General features: G+C 37.2%; 1 protein-coding gene across 1 annotated transcript in view; it reads right to left on the bottom strand.

Annotated features, from left to right (window-relative positions):
- Positions 1-18,018, bottom strand: part of LOC117421466 (hedgehog-interacting protein-like) — a 39,828-nt gene extending 21,810 nt beyond the window's left edge. The window contains exons 1-4 of the mRNA XM_034035932.3: positions 17,425-18,018; positions 6,944-7,139; positions 3,449-3,605; positions 2,027-2,228 (exon numbers count right to left, since the gene is read on the bottom strand). Of these exons, the coding sequence (XP_033891823.3) occupies positions 2,027-2,228; positions 3,449-3,605; positions 6,944-7,139; positions 17,425-17,691 (822 nt within the window). The 5' untranslated portion in view covers positions 17,692-18,018. The remainder of the gene's footprint in view (positions 1-2,026; positions 2,229-3,448; positions 3,606-6,943; positions 7,140-17,424) is intronic.
- Positions 18,019-19,266: the final 1,248 nt, after the last annotated feature.

Raw genomic sequence — 19,266 nt, 5'->3', positions numbered from 1 at the left:
TTAGGATAATCAGCCCTAAATCAGCACAAAGGATAATGTCCTGTTGATCCATCTTAACTTAGAATAAACAGACAGCTCCTTGTCCACTCAACCCACAAGGATGCTGCCCAATTACAAGCTATAGTACAGCTACCACCTCAAAATATGACTCTAGGGGCACTGGGGCTTAAGCCACTTATAATTGGGCTTGTAACCAGGAGGTCCCCGGTTCAAATCCCACCTCAGCCACTGACTCATTGTGTGACCCTGAGCAAGTCACTTAACCTCTTTGTGCTTTGTCTTTCGGTGAGATGTAGTTGTAAGTGACTCTGCAGCTGATGTATAGTTCACACACCCTAGTCCCTGTAAGTCGCCTTGGATAAAGGCATCTGCTAAATAAACAAATATTAATAATAAAAAATAATAATAATTGTCATAATGATTATTTTATCCACAAACAATTAAGTTATGTTCTTTCCATAGGTCTGTTAGCCTCGCAATAATGTTTCTTTAAAAAGGCAGCTAGAGGCATATGTACTACATAAACTTCCTGCCAAAATACGTTTCCATCCCTGGGCACAATCTAAACAATACATCCTTTATAAACTATGCATTTTCAAACTGACTGTTGTAGTATCCACCAATACTGTGAAAATATTAAAATATTCAAATATTTACAGCAACTTTTTTTTTTTTTTTTTAAATATCATTCCTTGTTCTCACAAGAGCCAAAACCCACGAAATTGCAGGAGATTGCAGGCCTATTATGGAGAGTGGCAAAGCATTTGTTTTTTGTAAATCATCGTATCTTGGCTTGGTACCATTTATTTCAACAAAACAGATTTGTCTATTGTCATTAAAAAAAGAGATGATTTGGATGTTTGAAGTTTGAGATTATACCCACCAGGGAACCTCATGTTTATGAATGCCACTAGATGGCCTTCATTAATCAAGACACTGTGTGTGTCTTTGGTACATGTCAGCAACGTACAAGTGTTTCTATAACCTTATAACCTCCTTAACATATTCTGTGCATAGTAATCACCATTAATACAAACATTAGTTTTAAACAAATTAAATTACATTACATTAACATAAATACATTATAAATTATGTTTTTAAGAAAGTATTGGATTCTAAGTATAAATATTTAGGTTGTCTTTAAATAAAGTCCTGGGAAAGTCATTCTACAGGTAACAGACAACTTTGGTTCCCTTGTTGTACCTCAATAATATCTTCCATTTCCCTTTTTCTCTGTATTAGTATATACAACTATAGCAAAAGGTTTTGCATCATCTTATAGAATTAACAAATTTTTCTTCAGGAATTAAACCTGATGAATAATGTTACGTTAACATATTGAAATACATACCGCTTTGTAGTTTTCCATATACTTCACAAAAACCAGACAAAAATGTGACATTATGGCTTACGGTAGACTTTTGCGATATAATTTTGTAGTTTCTTTGATTACATAATGTTAAATAAAATATCTAAATTATATTTATAGTTTAAAAAAAAATCCTCAATCCTAAATTCTAGGGGATGCAAAAAATTTTGGCCATAGCTGTACTAGAAAATCTATGATTAAGATCACCTGTAGAGAATGAACCTCTGTGTGCATCAGACATTGAATCACCTGGATATAAAGACCTTTTTCAGATGGTCCCTTGAGTGTTATCCACAGGTTTAACCGTATAACCAGTCAAACTTAAATTCCAGCAACTGCTGACTTACTGGTGACCAGTAACGTTTGTGAATTAACATTGGATGAGGTGCAACTACTACAAATTATATTGCATAATACATGTCAAGTTCTATTGCAAAATTGGCTCTTAGAATATGAACTTTGGATAGAACCATATGTACTGCATTTGTTTGTGTACAACCTACTGTAATACTAGTTTCTGTCGAGTAGTTTCTAACCAAGCATCATTTTTTATTGAAACCCTGTTCGCGTTGTAATGTTGCATTCTTATTGTATTATTTACTGTGGAATGCATGGGAAGAGGTTTCAGTTGACATCGTTTTTTGAAGGAGTGCCTACCTTTATTCCATTTTGGACAAGCTTGTGGATATCCAGAAAAGGCTCTTTGATCACTTTCATGTCTGGTGTCAGAATCCTCACAAAACCCTCCTTTTCCAGGATGAAGAGCCGCTGAGATCCATCCCCACAGTTCACAATTCCGACAGGTTGCCTCAGGCCTCGCAGTATCTCATGAACACAGTAACAATTGTGCTTGTGTTTTCTAGACAGAAAATATGAATATACAGTTACTTAAAAGAAAAAAGACCAGTACTTGTCTTTACTCAATGAAACATTACTTAAAGTGTAATATTGCCTTTTGTGAGATCTGTAGAGAAAGCCTAATTTCATCGACATTGAACTGGTAATTAAAATATTTTTGTGCAGGTATAATAAAAGTATAGGGTTACAAAAAATGTAAAGATAATAGGTGTAATTCTGTCTTTGGCAACGTTTCTGCTGTTAACGATTACCTAGAATAGAAATGCCAGCACGTACTGGGATACACACAATTTTAGATACAACGTCAGATTATCAATGCAATGCATTTGAAAAAAACAGTACAACCTGACTTTCATTATTAACGCGATTTGTTTCTATTGTGCGATCTTTGATTGAATGAATAGAAATGAATGAATATTATTTAGAGCTGTTTTCTGGCTAGAATGGATTGAAACGTATTCAGAGTAAATCTGAAAGCAGATGCGCTACATCTTTTAACGAAAATGATTAAATTATTTTAAAGTGGGAGGTCTGATTAGGAACAATTGTATATCTGCATGTGTTATGTACAGCTTTGTTGAACGCATCAGACATTTGGGTTCTTCATTATTTTATGTTTTCTCTGTATCCTATTAAGGAGTTCCCTGCCTAGAGAGGCAGGGCTTGAAGGGAACTGCCAAGGATTCCTACCAGATCCATGCCTGCCGATAGCAGCTTTGCATCAGCACCCAGCCATACGACTGCTGTTTAAGACCAGTGTAATTACCAGGTTTTTTTTCTTTTCCTCAAGAAGCCAACTACTAACCCAAACTACGACAAATGCAGGTTTAATGTTGTCTTTGAACTAGACATTGGTGTATATGATATGTATAAAAAGGGACTGATCATTTTAAAGTCATATTTTAAAATAAACACTTGATCATCATGGCTATTGTTAGGGTATAATGGAAAGCATCAAGAGTTTACATTTACTCAGTATAAAAACATAAATTTCTTAATACATAATTATACAGAAAATAACACTTTTTATAGTGTTACCCCTTTCACATTCTAGCAAGTCTAATTAATTCAGCGACAGAGGTGTTTTTTTTTTTGTAACAGAAGGATTTGACAGAACAGAGCATCTGGATTACACAGCTGTTAGCACAGATTTATATGATTGGCTGTCATAACCACAACCATTTTTATTTTCTAAATCAAACAGTATGTATCTTTATGAACCTGTTCATCTCTTCTACTTTTTCATAATCTTCCATCTGGTCTAAATAGTTAGAGGCTGGCCCCCGCACTTGTTTTCTGGGAAAATCTGGAAAGCACAAACCGCTATCTCGTCTTCCAAAATATAGGCAGAACTCATCCACATCAGCTTGGAATAATTCTATGAAAAAGGATGAACAAAAAAATGGTTACACTCAGTGTTTGTAGTTGAAAATCTCACAGAGAGAACATATCCTACCTTGTAATTTAGAGAAGCAAAATAGTAGAAATACTGCTGTTGTTGTTGAAAGAAATGAAAGCATTTGAAAATCAATCTTTTCATACTGTACACAGTAAATAATTAATTTCAGATTATTTTCTAGTGAAAACATCAACATCTTATCCAAGCTGAGGCATGGAAGCCAGGAGCTCCTGTCTTAAATCTCAGCTCACTTACTTAGTGAGTGACCCTGGGGGCAAGTACCTATCTACACTTGTCTCAGTGGTGCTCTTTTAAAAATATGGGCTTACACTAATAGCACCCTAGACCTATTTTTTTTTTAAAAAAAACATTGGTTATGGTGTGCTCTTAATTGTTTTTTTTTCCTGAAGTTAGTGATTTGACCTGCAAAATGATTACCTAAAATAACAAACTGGTAAAACAAATATACAATAATTAATAATTACAAAAAATAAAACGGAAAGAAAAAAGAAAAAGGCTTCACAAAGCTACTCTCGTAATGTTTCTGTCTAAATATCAGTTAACAGGAGTTCTTATCTGAAACATAATTAAACTACATCTAAAACAAAATATAGAACAAATGTAAATACACATAACAGGCTTTTGAATATCAATTTTAATTATGTTATCCATATTTTAGAACAATGCTGATGACAGTACAGCACAATTCAAATGTAGACTTTAACAGGCACAAGTGAACTAAAGGCAACCTCAGAAATATCAATTCCCCTGTCTAAACTCTCTGAGGAGGAGTACAAATACCAGTAATAAACACATAAACACGGCCTAAGGTTTTCCTTTGATCAAACTGAAAAGAAGGCAGACTTAATAAAAGTCAGATAGTAAAACACAATGATCTAAATAGAAAACAATTATCTGAAAGCTTTATTTTCTTATCTGTGGAAACCCATTGGTCAGTCAAGCAAGCAATCTCGGATTGGGACTAGTTTGCAGCTGAGGTAGAAACCTCAACCAGTATGGCAGTCTACGGCTATTTGCTTCGTTATGTACAAGGGGTGTGACAATCCTTTGTGTATCTTTTGAATAGTGATACTTTCTTTACATTATATATTGTATCATAGTAGAGGTATTTATTGATAAAAACCCAAAACAGAACATCACTCATTGTAGTTCACCAAATAGTTCTTGAATGAAGCTCTTATCTGATCTTACTATGTATATCACAGCATTAGTGTATCGTTACACCCCTATAACGCACCTTACTTTACTATGCTACTGCATTGCAATTCTACGCTAAAGATCAAACTTTGTGTAAGGAAAACCTGCAACTAAAGTAAAACACAGTCGAAAATTAATGAAGGGCGAGTCAAACATGCCTTCTTGTAATAAAGCTATAACGTAACAGATGCATATAGTCTGACCACCCCAGTCCAGGTTCAGTTTCTTGCATACAATGAGAAGGACCCAAGCCTAACATCACATAGATATAATGGGCAGTCCCACCCAGCTGTAAAGCTGACCAGAGGCAGGATTAAACAGTAAAATGTTGCAATTTACTTTCCCAATTGCATGTATGTTATCTTGTATATCACAAACTTTTGAATTAAATTTTTTTTTTTTGTTTTGGAGTTTGAAGCAAATGCTGGTCGCAGGCATCTTATCAATGGGCTACATTTACACTGATGGGCAGTGATTTGTAATGCTGAGAAAATGGCTACATCAGTACCACATGGCTATATCAGTCCAATGAGATACATTAAAAATGAACACCTAAAAGCCTTTCAAAGTTAACTAGAAATGATGAGACCACTCGGTATGGTAATTTGGATACAATGTAATACATTTTGTTTCCCTAAGTAATAAAATATTTGCTAGCTTTAATATAGTAATACTATTTTAAATGCCAGTCTACACTCCGCTGCTAATGCAGATTTGCATTCGTGGAGGCAGAGAAATGACCTTTCACCCAACACCGTGGCACAATTAAGGTGGCTGTCAGCATCTACTTCTGTCAACAAAAAGATTGCTGTGCCTTGGGCTTAAAAAAACAATAGCTTTTCTCATAAGCTCTCTACTTCCAAAAACACCTCAAGTTGAATCGCTGAGATGATTAACATATGACAAATTAAAAAATACAGTATATCTGGGATTTGCACACCCAGTCTGCATGTTTTTTTTCTCCTTTTTTTTTCACTGCTCAAAAGCTCTGTCCACATCCCAGCGCTAAAGTTATCCTTCCATCTGATTATCTTCCAAGACAACCTGGGTGGCCACCCAAAGCACTTGACATCTTGATGCACTTCAGCAGTTTTACACATACACAAACTTTGTAGAAAAATACATTTGTCATTCATCAGCACATATGTTGATCTGGGGAGTGAGGTTCCTGTGGCTCCAGCTTCTGTGCTTCTCAGTGCTCTTTAACTTTTTTCAGCTGCAGAATATTTCCTGCTTTTTTATTCTTTAAGAAACAATTTAAAAGGCACATACACGATCAGGTCACCAGTGTTAGTAGCGGGGAGTTAGCTAATACTGAGCGCTGAGGCACTGTGGTGTACTGTGGAAACTCTCCTTTCTGTTAGCACTGAATATCTCCATAGATCTGATCTGTTATGACTGCTTAGCATGCAGACTTGGCAAATGTGACCCATTACCACTTACACTGTGGACAATGTGATAAAGAGCAAGAACCAGCTGTATTACGAAAGCTTTAGTTACAAAGAACATGTGCAGTGGTTTATAAATACAATAATAAAACAATTACTAGAATGTGGACAAACTATCAACTAAACCAACCAGAAAGAGGCGTTATCCAAGGGCTTATCTAATCTATTTTATGCAGGTAATGAAAAACAGGTCATGAAAAATAACATTAAAAAGAAGGAATACATTCAGAAAGTCTTTTCCGCTGGTAGGCTAACCTGAAAACTGCATGCAGGGCAGTTGCTTTTTGTTAGAGCTACTTAAGCAGAACGAATTAACTTTATCACCCACTTCTTCAGCAGTGTATTAACCAATTTCCACAAGTTTCCATTCAGTTTTCCACTATAGAAAACAATATATGAAGTCACCAGTGATCTTGTTTTCTTTTTCTTAACCAATAGTGCTTATTCTGATATGAAATATAAAAAAGGTGATTTCCAGATGCAGACTTCGTTTAACAACATGACTTAGCACAAAGTTTTCGAGAGCTCTGGTTCTGAATTGGATAACGCCCACACTGCATCATCATCATCATCATCATCATCATCACCTGGTACCAATAACCAGGCAAACATTTCTATGCTATTATTAGTTCCACTTTAATGCCGTATTACCTGGTATGTGGCCTCTGCAGGCATAGTAGAACTCTCTGCAATAGTCTTTGCACAGCAAGGGCAGAACTGGCTCTCTATCAGCGGCATCCTCTATGTCAGGTGAATGAAACAAATTCTGAGCCTGTGGTGAGCAGCGTGCACACTTGATTTCTTCCAGCAGCTTTGCACATTCTGTATTGTTAGTAACAGAAAATATCTGAAAGCCACAAACCAGAAACAAGTAAACAAATGACTGTGCGTACTTATAAAAAAACAGGACCTGTTGTAAGGAGGGAGAGAGAGAGGGAAGGGGGGTAGAGATACAGTAGCCATTTTTCATTGATTAAACATTATAAAAACAAATCAAGGCAACAAGTACAGTAGCTTTTTTTTTTTTACATTGAATAAACCCCTAAAAGTAGGTAAATTAATTATCTACAGCAATGCTAAAATAAATATTATAATTCTTATATGATGCTATTCCAGACCCTCTCTCAGGTTTTCCTTATACATTAAGGTGTTACTCAAAATTACATCCTCCTACAAATCGTGTTATAAAATGTTATATGATAGATGGAACGTGCATGCAGGACCCATCATATTCAGAGATGTTTTTCGCTAGTTATATAACATTGGCATATTGCCATACTTATCACTGGTATGGTTATATTTTTTGATATACATATACATATTGATATTGAAATTCACAGCAACTGTGCGTCATTGAGGCACACTGGTAGACTGTGTGCCCTTATACAATCACTGTATATCTTAGGTGGAATGACTTATATGGACTAAAATGAAATCAAAAGGTTCTCGTTCCTCCTTTACCAGCTGTCACCTGGGAGGGTGCTCACCCTCATTTTATTAAACAGGACCCCTTATTTGTCACCTGGGAGGGTGCTCACCCTCATTTTATTACACAGACCCCCTTGTTTGTCACCTGGGAGGGTGCTCACCCTCATTTTATTACACAGACCCCCTTGTTTGTCACCTGGGAGGGTCCTCACCCTCATTTTATTACACAGACCCCCTTGTTTGTCACCTTGGAGGGTCCTCACCCTCATTTTATTAAACTGGACCCTTGTTTGTCACCTGGGAGGGTCATCACCCTCATTTTATTACACAGGACCCCTTGTTTTGCACAAAGACAAGATCCTATAGAAGGGAGTTATTCTCACATTTTTTGGAATGTATTTTTTGTCACGAAACAAAAAATTAAGGAGTGGGATTCAATACATTATCTGAAATGAAATACAATATTATCCTCTTTCCAAATCCATGCTGTTCCAACACAGCAGGCTAGTAACACTTTCCACTGTGTGAGGTCCACAGTGTAAATACCCATCTGGAGATAGATAGAGCCATCATTCTAGCTTTGGTATCAACAAACCAACAGTCCGTCGAAGTCAATTAAACCTGCTTCTGGCCAAACCTGCAACATTGGCCTTTTTGCATTGGCCAGACACACAAGAAGAGCTGCTTCTTCTTCATTCAACACTAAACAAAAACCTAATTTGCGAAACTTTTATTATCAAAAAGGGGGTGGGAGTGGTGGTGGTGGTGGGGGTGGGAGTGGTGGTGGTGGGGTGGTGGGAGTGGTGGTGGTGGGGTGGTGGGTCTTTTTACACAATATAGAAAAAATATAAACTAACTTTTATACATTTTACATTATGTTTGCAGGGCTGTGATTTAACACAGAAAACAAAATATCATAACATTATAGTAACATATTAAAGCATGGCTGCTGTTGACTAATTTAAAACATCTGCAGCAAATGTTTCTCCTATCACTCTATACCGATGTAATAGGACCAAGATTAATGCTGCCGTACATAAAAAGAGTGACAAGCATGTTTGGATTATCAACACATAAAAGGGTGAAACTTATTAAGCAGAAGCATTCTGGGGAGAAACCAATCACATACAGTAGATGTTATTGCAGCCAGCTGAATAATAATTTTTATAATAATATGAAAATATAAAAAACTAAATACTGTAATTGAATTAAAACAGTAGATAAAACAAACAAACAAACAAACAAACAAACAAAAAAACAAACAAACAAACAAAAAAACAATATACTGGCCTGGTGCAACTACATATTGTAACATAGACACTTAGCTGTTAAAACGTGAAGACCAGGACACAGATTTTTTGGTGTGCTGCATTGCTGGATTATGTCATTACAATGCCACTATCAAAAGACCAATATGCAAATAGAGCATTGTACAGAAGCAGCTGTTAAAGAGACCACAGGATGAGTTATTTGTTTAGTTGAATCTGCACAACAATAACTTTTGTCTGCGAAATTGCCAGAGCAAACATATCAATGTACAAGGACACACTTGAAAACAATTACTTGTTACCCATTCTTTGACAGCAGCCATAGCTGTGAAACAATCTCAGGCAGTGGACCTGTAGAGCATCCTGGCCATTAAAAAGGCTGGGAGGAACTGCTTGTTTTAAAAGCCATGTGTTAAAGACAGTCATCTTGGGAAGAATAAATAAATACATAAACTGATTGGTGTTTTGCAGATTGCCATGGAAAGAAAAAAAAAAGCCCAAAAGTGTTATTAAAAGCATGGAAATATATATGCTGGAGAAGCGATCAACAGAATCTGAATATCTGGAGCTAGTGCCTATGACACCATACATTTTGACTTGTTTGTTTATTGTATATGTCAGTCCTTCTAACTGAGGTCATTCCAATCAGTATTTTTTTTATTGTTATTATTGTTGTTTTCATCCTCCAAATACTGCTGCAACTGAAAGTGGAAAGCTGCAGCTTAAAAGCCTAAAGTAAGACACTGGGAACAGAATGTGAGTAGGACAAATGCTCTCTCAATGGCATGAACATTTGGACAGAGCTAAAGACTGAGGGAGAATGATGTTCTTCAGTTTCACCCAATAGTGAACCAACTAACAAACACAATGGTGTTGTTGTTATTCTTTTGCCATAAGCAACGAGGCTCCGTGTGTGGGCAGCAGTTTAGTGGGGAGGAGGATAAGTCGACCCCTTTTTGTCCTATTGATTTTTCCCTGTTTGCATGAGTTGAGCAAATTAAATGATGCAATATGGCTTTTTGTCACAAAACAAAGTGAGAGATACCACCCAGACCCATATGTTGATTCATCGAAGCTGTTTACATGAGAATAGAGGGAAACCTACCGTGAACTGAGCATAAAAATCTGATTCAGCCTGCATATTTTCTTTTCTATAACCTTTGGGCCAGCAATGCTAAAACTTTGTTTCTTTACTTTTATTTTGGTTTTCTTCACAGAACATGTGAACTAAACTGTTGTAGCTGTGGTCTTTTTCATAAAAAACAAAACAAAACAAATATATATATATATATATATATATATATATATATATATATATATATATATATATATATATATATATATTTCATATGCACTACTTGAAAAAAAAGCTATTTACACCACCTCTAAGCAAATTAAAGCAATTCTTCTATACCACTATAAATCAGTCCATAATTCTTTGCGGTTTGTTGATAACCACTTTTGCTTACAGTAAGGTCAAAGTTAGGGTTAAGGTTTCTCAGTTTCCCAGTAATAACTCTTAATAAAAGAAAGGCTGAGGTTAGGTTTGGAGCTACCGCTAAGGTAATTAAATAAAATTAGGGGTATGCAACATCATGTTGTGAAGAATCATACCATATTCCGATTGGTCAGTGCATGTAAAGCTCTACCATGTTACATTTCCTATCTGTACTATCCTTTATAATGCACAGTGTTTTGTTTTCAAGTCTTGGCAGGGCAACTTCTTGTAGCCTTCAGAGCTGACATAATCTGTTTTAAAAAATGACCTCACTTCTGTATATGTATGGACCATCTTTATATTTACACAGCACTGAAGTCCACAATGCATATTTCCTCACTACTTACACACAGCAGTAGTGTGAGCAGATGTGATCCTGATTTTTGATTACTAAAATCATGCCCTAACTTTTCTTACCCCAGCTGGGCAGTTAAAATCTTTCTGTAAGCACCACAGCAACTTGTTTACTTTAATATCACTCGAATACCATCTATACACATATTCGATTGTGTAAAATGACATATTTATTACACCTCATGCGTTCAATCTACACATAATAAAGTTGTCAATATTCTTATAAATGAAACTCATTTCCCTGATGCACCAATCCACCAATGACATACAGTACAAATACCCTGTGTTGTGTTTCTAAGGTCCAATGTAATCCCAAAAATGAAAGCAAGGAATCTGTATTATGTGCGAAGCACTGCTCCGGTGACGTTTATCACCACGGTAACTGGCATCGCACTGAAGAATCCTATCCAAGCATGCTCTTTCACATGGTATGGAGTGATCGATAGTACATTTAGTTTCTTCTATCTATTATGCTGTTCTATGGAGAAAATTGATTTATGGAAACGCACATTTTTAAGAAGTAAGCCACTAGACAGGCATTGATTTCACCGTGTAACAATTTTTTTTTTTTTTTTGGTTCCTGGGTAGTAAGTGTTATTTCCTAATTGCTTATGCCTCAAAAGTATAGAAAATGGCTATTATTCCCCACAAACTTTGCTTTTGTGACCAGGACAGTGATATTTTGAAATTTACCTATTTTCCAGAACATTCCAGATAGATTCAGTGCTGAGTAAACTTGGGAGTAACTTCTAGAACTTTCTAGAACTTTCCAGTAATATAAATAGTAGTATAAATACAGCAGCCTTAAGCCCACCAGTTCAGTTTAGTTCCAGCTGCCTAAGTGGATACATATCTGATGGCATGGCATCAAGAGGCTGCAAGCATCCGGCAGACGCATTTTGCTATGTCTGCGGCCAATTTAACAAGACAAGTGCGAAAAAGTACTCCGTGGAAGCATCTGCTAAGATGTGTGAGGCCTACAAGGCATATTTCGGCATGCCTGTCAGGGATCAAGACAAACCCTGGGCACCTCATTTCACCTGTGAGCACTGCAAAAAAACTCTGGAAGGTAAGATGGGCAATTGTTGCTCGGAATTTTATGTTATAAAATGTGTTAACATTTTTAAAATTGTAAAAGTTTTTAATTTTAAAATGTTTTACAATTTTCAATGTTATTGAAAAAATATATCATATATGGAAAAATGTTCCGAGAATCTCTTACACATTAGTCATGGGTGAAATAAATGTATTTTTGTAGGGTGGTACAGAGGGGAAAAGAGAGCCATGAAGTTTGCTATCCCAAGAATTTGGCGGGAACCCACTGACCACTCAAGCAACTGCTACTTCTGCATGGTGGACCCTTCCAAACGTCGGACTGGCAAGAATGCACCTGCTATCACGTATCCGGACCTTCCTTCATCCATTGCCCCGGTGCCACACTGCCATGAGCTCCCTGTACCCACTTCCCCGGAGAGAGAGCAGCTGTCTTTAGAAGAGGGCAGCAAGTCAGAGAGCGAGGAAGACGTTGTAGATCCAGATGACAATTTCGGAGGTGGAGCTGAGGAGAGAAACCCATACTACCCCAACCAAAAAGACCTCAACGACTTGATTAGAGATCTTGGTCTCACCAAGTCCAATGCCGAGCTTTTGACGTCTAGGCTCAAGCAGTGGAACTTGTTGGATGAAAGTGTGCAAGTCGCAGATCAGAGGAAGCATCACCAACCTTTTTCCAGCTTCTTCACCCGTCAAGATGGGCTCTGCTTCTGCCACAATGTGACCAGTCTGTTCGAGGCAATCGGAATCGCCTGTAACCAGAATGAGTGGCGCCTCTTCATTGACAGCTCATCCAGGAGCCTCAAAGCCGTGCTGCTCCATTATGGTAACAAGTACTCGTCTCTTCCCCTGGCTCACTCGGTGCACCTCAAAGAAGATTACAACAGCATCCCGACCATGTTGGACGCCTTGAAGTATGATGAGTATGGCTGGGAGGTCATAGGAGACTTCAAAATGGTGGCATTCCTGATGGGTCTCCAAGGCCGTTTTACCAAGTTTCCCTGCTATCTTTGCCTTTGGGACAGCAGGGACACCAAGGCACACTACCACAGGCGGGACTGGCCACAGCGAACTGAGTTCTCTGTGGGGAGGAACAACGTCAAGTGGGAGCCACTGGTGGACCCCCGGAAGGTGCTGATGCCACCACTGCACATCAAATTGGGCCTTATGAAACAATTGGTCAGAGCTCTAGATAAGGAGTCGGCAGCCTTCAAGTACCTTCAAGACTTCTTCCCTAAGCTGTCTGAGGCAAAGGTCAAAGCCGGTGTCTTCATCGGACCACAGATAAAGAAGATCCTGGAGTGCAATGAATTCCCCAAGAAGCTCACTAGTAAGGAGAAAGCGGCTTGGAACAGCTTTGTCGCAGTGGTTCGGGGCTTCCTGGGCAATCACAAGGCCGAAAACTATGTGGAGCTGGTTGAGACTCTGGTGAAGAACTACGGAAACAATGGGCTGTAGGATGTCCCTCAAAGTCCATATCCTTAATGCTCATCTTGATAAATTCAAGGAGAACATGGGAGCGTACTCGGAGGAGCAAGGCGAGCGCTTCCACCAGTATATACTGGACTTTGAACGCCGCTACCAAGGACAGTATAACGAGAACATGATGGGAGACTACATTTGGGGGCTGATTCATGATGTGATTTACAGTATAATCGTAAATCTCGAAAAACTACTCACTTCTAAATCTTTTGTAGTCATTTTTGTATTACTTTAGTATAAATACATGTTAATTTGGATTCATATGTTGTTTTTTTCTGACTTTATGTGAACGAAAAGACACAAATTCGCCCGTTTTCTCATTGGAAATAGGTAAATTTCAAAATATCACTGTCCTGGTCACAAAAGCAAAGTTTGTGGGGAATAATAGCCATTTTCTATACTTTTGAGGCATAAGCAATTAGGAAATAACACTTACTACCCAGGAACAAAAATTGTGTTACATAGTGTTTTCGCCATCAGAACAAGAGTTTAGTAAGTTAATGCATTTGTCCCGCTTTATACCGCCCCCCTTTATACCGCCACCCCGCTGTCCGCCACCCGCCAACTTCCCAAGCCAAGCAAACGTAAATATAAGCATTGTAGTTTCCATCATTGTAGAGTGAAACAGTTTCCAGTGAAGTAATCATGGTCAATTAAAACAACAAAGTTATGCAGTTAACCTTTGACTCACTTTCCTAATTCAGTGTTAATTGAACGTACACACCAATGTCATCAACACCCCCGCTCCCAAAGCAAAACAGAAAGTACAAAATGGCGAGTCGACCTTACGTTTAACACCACAGCAAAAGAAACAAATCTGCATGTATGCATCTGAAAATAAGAAAGCAAGTCAGCAAGACATCGCAAATGTTTTCTCGCCTAAGTGAGGTATATACTGTTAATCGAAGGACAAATGGAGACATTCTAATGGTAAAAAACAAATGGCTTACCTTGATGGAACGGGTCGATTTATAACCTGAAAAAGGCTTGACGCAGTCTAAAATAAGTGACTTTTATAAACCACAGTAAATGTTAATATATATATATATATATATACACGGTAAGATGTTTGTTTGCTTACATGCAGGTTTTGCGCAAATGAAGGCTGACTTAAACTAAAGCATCAGTTTTGTAAACAGAACTTTTTTTTTTTTTTTGCCTGTAGATAGTCAATGTTTTTTTAACTGCTTAAAAAAGAATGATGTTGATCTTAAATTGCTTCGTGAAATAAATAGATGGCATCGTTCAATGGGGGATAGTATTCAGCAGGCTTACAGTCACAAACAGTAAAGTTCAAATGACAGTACAGTAAAAAAAAAAAAAAAAAAACTTATGCTTTTTTGTTTTTATGGAATTGTTGTTTGGGTGATTTGAAACTAAATTAGTGTTTTATTTTATTTTTTTATTTATGTATAAACTGTTCCTCAAAAGTAACCATGTATGTTCCATACAGATGGGAAAAGATGATAAAACATCACTAGTATGTATACCTGCTGTTGTGTTAAGAACTAGTACTGAAGTTTTAAAAAAAGATGAATGTTTTATTAAAATGGCCTGGAGATACTGTAATTGAATAACTAAAACAATAAAACGTTTGAATTTATTGCAAACATAGATGGTTGTGTGTTTGTTTTTGTTGACCCTCACTATAACGCCACCCTCGCTTTGACTGTTTTTGCCCATGGCCCTTACCTGGTGGTATAAAGAGGGTTGACTCTACTTTAAACTAATGGGAATTTACAGTATTTTGACAGGAAATACTAATGATAATAAAATGTTTTCAAATCTGATAACAGAAGTCCCGAATCAATCAATTAAAAAAAAAAAAATCTGAATTTTGCCTATTACATGACACTGGCAATATTACTAGCCTGTAAATAGACATGAAATATTATTTAAATGGAACCCGGGCATAAGCTGATCTAAACTACCGTCATCACAAATCTTTTCTTCCTACTTACCCATAGTAATTATTACCGGGGTGACCAGACAGCTCTGTATCACTGGTAAGACACTTTTCTTGCAGACATTATTTGGCATAACACTGGGACAGTCCGAGACAGTTTGTTTACAGACTCTCATCACAAATGCATTTAACAGAGAGGTGTGTAGGGTTATTTAATTGATCCGTGATAAGCCATTTGTGTATCTCAATTGCAGCTGAGAATTGTATTAATAATAATGATACACTTGCGAAGTACTGTATTTCGTGCTTGTGCATTTGCTGCCCATACAGACGGTGTTTGCTGCCTTCATGTTTTAATACATGCTAACCCTTAAGAAAATATAAAAAAGGTATGCATTGGGACCTGTGCAAGTATTCTACAAGCATGAAGTTAGTTTAATTACAGTGCTGTGTGTAATTAAGCCCCTTTCCTCCTGGCATGCTCTACCCAGGTTGGTACCTACCCGGGTCAGGAACCGGTTTCATGAGGGTCGGCTACAAGATTTCACACTGCTTTTGGTAAAGCAGGGTTGACCTGGGTGACAGACGCAAGTACACAGTGTATCAATGCCCCGGAAGCAGCTTGTTACTGACGCTTCCATCCAAGCTTCTCTGGATTGAACCGTTGGCCCAAATGTTGATTAGAGCAAATGTTTTTTTTCATCCCTGCTGCAATCTGGCTTGTGGTGTGTCTCAATCAACTAAAATATGGCTAAACAGAATAAACAGAAATGTTTCTTGCTGAAGTGAAACCTTCATGCAGGTGTGGCTGTTCAGTGGCACTGGAACATTTTTTAAAGTTGGGGTGCTGAAAGCCATTGAACAAAACTGTAACCCCTGTATATGATGGAAGCCATGCAAAGCCAAGGGGTGCTGCGGCACCCCCAGCACCCCTCGTTCCAGCGCCCTTGTGGCTGTTTGTTGTTTCGTCGGCTTACAAATGGTAATCTCACTTAACCTGGGTTAAAGCATGTCGACTCAGGTACGTGATTTCACACTACACAGGATTGTAACCCGGGTAGCCAGAGCCCGGGTCGGGACCTGTGTAGGAGTGCCAGTGTGAAAGGGGTTTTAGACTGACAGTATTGAAGAAGGTAGTAGTTGTCGTGACAACAGGTTTGTATTTTTAAAAGGTAAGGTACATTGGGAGTGCGTTTTTTTGATAATATTGTTATGTAAATAGTTCTGTTTTCACCTTAGATAAACTTTTGTATGCTAACGCGTTAGATCATCTGACGTCACAGGTTAATGTTAAATTGTGATTCATAACGTAAGTTAAAAAGCTATATTTTTTGGTCTGCTTAGCTTAACATTATCTGCCCCACAACCTAGCATTTTAAATATGGTTGGATATCTCCCTATAGTGAGTGTATTCTTCTGTACAATAATTGTAAAGCAAGAAAAAGCTAATTTGCAATATCAAAAGGAACGTTAATGTGTTTGCCAAAACATTTCTTTTCAACCAGTACATTTCGTTTCATATTACAGTTTAAAATAATGACGTTATTAAAGTTATGAAACAGTCAGTTCAAACCCCACATACCGTGGGAACCCTATTTAAAATATGTACATGGTCCGTACAAAGAGAAACCAGATTAAACACGAGCACACAGAGCGATTGCATAATTCAAGCTGAATCAAAAACCTGTTGATTTTTAAAATAAGTAAAATAATCATCACCTGACTGATAAGGGTGCCAAGCTAGGCTTTGCCAGTAGGGCAGCAAGTTGCCTAGCACCGGCCCTGCATAGAAGACTTCAACGCTTTGGACAGAAAAAGTCTCCCTCTGTAAAGTACTGAGCATCTCTCTTACCCTCATCAGCACTTCTCATATGAAGAGCAATGTCCTGCTTGCTTGTAATTACGACACTGACCTAACTCATCATGTAGTTCATAAATATATTTAGAATATCTAGTGGCAATCATAATATTGTTAATATTTATCTGTATGAATGCAAAAGTATTTCCCGTCGCCTGTCACACCACGTTCTTTCATCACACAGCTAACCGGGGGTCAATATCTGTCATTTAAACAAAATACTGTGGCTTTAGATGACTTTCTTCTTGCTAAATTCAACCGGGCGGGTTTTAGTGTCCTACATACCCTCGCATCCCGAAGGTGCAGGTTCTGATGGGCACTTCTGGTCCGGCAGCAGGACTGCCTCGGGTAGAACGTGTGACAAATCTCCCTGTCGCGGCTGCCGTCCACTGACAAGGGTCTCTCTCTCTTCTTCAGACGCCTTGGTGTGCTTCCATCCAGACATCTCCTCCTCCTTGGACCAGTTTCACCTTTTTCACCAAACTTTGCATCACCACTCTCCCAGAAATTAACCGCAACTGCCAATACCAGAAGGAATGTCAAATGTACCATCTTCTTTTCTTTTTTTTTTTTTTTTTAATAAGTAATTGTCCGGCACAATTTTGTTATACCTATTTGACCACAAATATATATATATATATAAAACGAGTGTATTACAAATAGACGTACAAACGTAAATAACTATTTTTAAATAATATAAGTGCCGGTAATACAAATAATAAAAAATAAATACATTCTGTTTCTGTTTAAAAAAAAAAAAAAAGAAAAAAACTTTTTGTCAGCTTAACGTTCGTGCTGTTAAGTTAAATGCTGAGGCTGTAGAGTGGTGGGTACGTTAGGTAAGACAGTAGCACTGCGACTCTCTCTCTCTCTCTCAACATAAATGTTCGCAGGTTTCTTTTGGCTCTTCTCTGCTTCTTTTTAACCAGCGCGCGAGGAGAGCAGCGAGCCCGGTGACGTAGACACATCGACAACAGGAGCGCGCCCTCTGCTTTCCATCTGTAAAAAAAACCCAAACAAAATGAAGTGTTGAAATTAAGCAAAAACCGACATAAACTCGCGCGTCAATCTCCTTTTTAAGTTTATTATTTTTAGACCAGGTGTTTTCTTTTGCTTCTTTTTCATGTGATAAAAAGGAAATGAGATAGGCAAATTAATTTCCATACTCTGTCAGTATGATTTTATCTTTTTCAAAAGAAGTTTTACTAATTAAGAATTAAATTGAAATTAGGTGCCATTATTGTAAAATGTAACATGACGTTCGTTAATTATTTGACTTTGTTATAAATGGAGGGGTTTATGGATAAAAAAAGAAAAAATAATAAAGTATTTAAAATTAGGCCTACGTTAAAAAAAAATTGCAATATGGCTTGTAGTCAGTGTCTTTTTTAATTAGGTCTTTGTATTTTTTTTTTTTTTTTTAATTTACCCTGCACCCTAACAAAACCTTTTTTTTCTAACCACATCCCCACAACGAATACATACATAATTTCTATATATTTTAAGAAAACGTAGTTACAGAGTTCAGTGCAATAATTGTTGTTTGTTTTCTTGTAGGGCGATTAGCTATGAAAACATTTGGATTTTAGAACTCCCTGTATAATTTTAAACCAGTCAATGACATGGCGTAAACTTTTGAGCTTGAAACCTTAACAAAAGATCCCGTAGTTCTCCAACCTATAAAAACATCAGTTGCCTACATTACAGTTATAGTATTAGTTGAAAAAAGCTGGTTAAAGCTTTTCCTGAAAAAGTATATAAGGCACCTGTGGGATGAAGGTGGCATAGGGTTACATTTAGAATTAATGAAGTGTTATTGATTGTTGTATTCATTTTCTCCTCCAGTGATGTGCACACCAAGTTTACCAAAAAAAACTTGCCTATTTACATATTGACCATTTGCATTGACATTTGCATTGACCTGGTCAACCAAAGTAAAGCAATTAGAATTAAGGAAACCATAAACTAAAGAGATATATACCTGTATATATATATATATATATATATATATATATATATATATATATATATATATATATATATATATATATATATATACAGGTAGTGGACAAAAAAATGGAAACACCAATGTAAAGTCACTTAATAGGGTATTGGGCCACTATGGTA

This window comes from Acipenser ruthenus, chromosome 1, assembly GCF_902713425.1.
Source record: "Acipenser ruthenus chromosome 1, fAciRut3.2 maternal haplotype, whole genome shotgun sequence".
NCBI classification, from domain to species: Eukaryota; Metazoa; Chordata; class Actinopteri; order Acipenseriformes; family Acipenseridae; genus Acipenser; species Acipenser ruthenus.
Note: the sequence above shows the minus strand (reverse complement) of the source record. Positions and strands in the feature narration are given on the sequence as shown.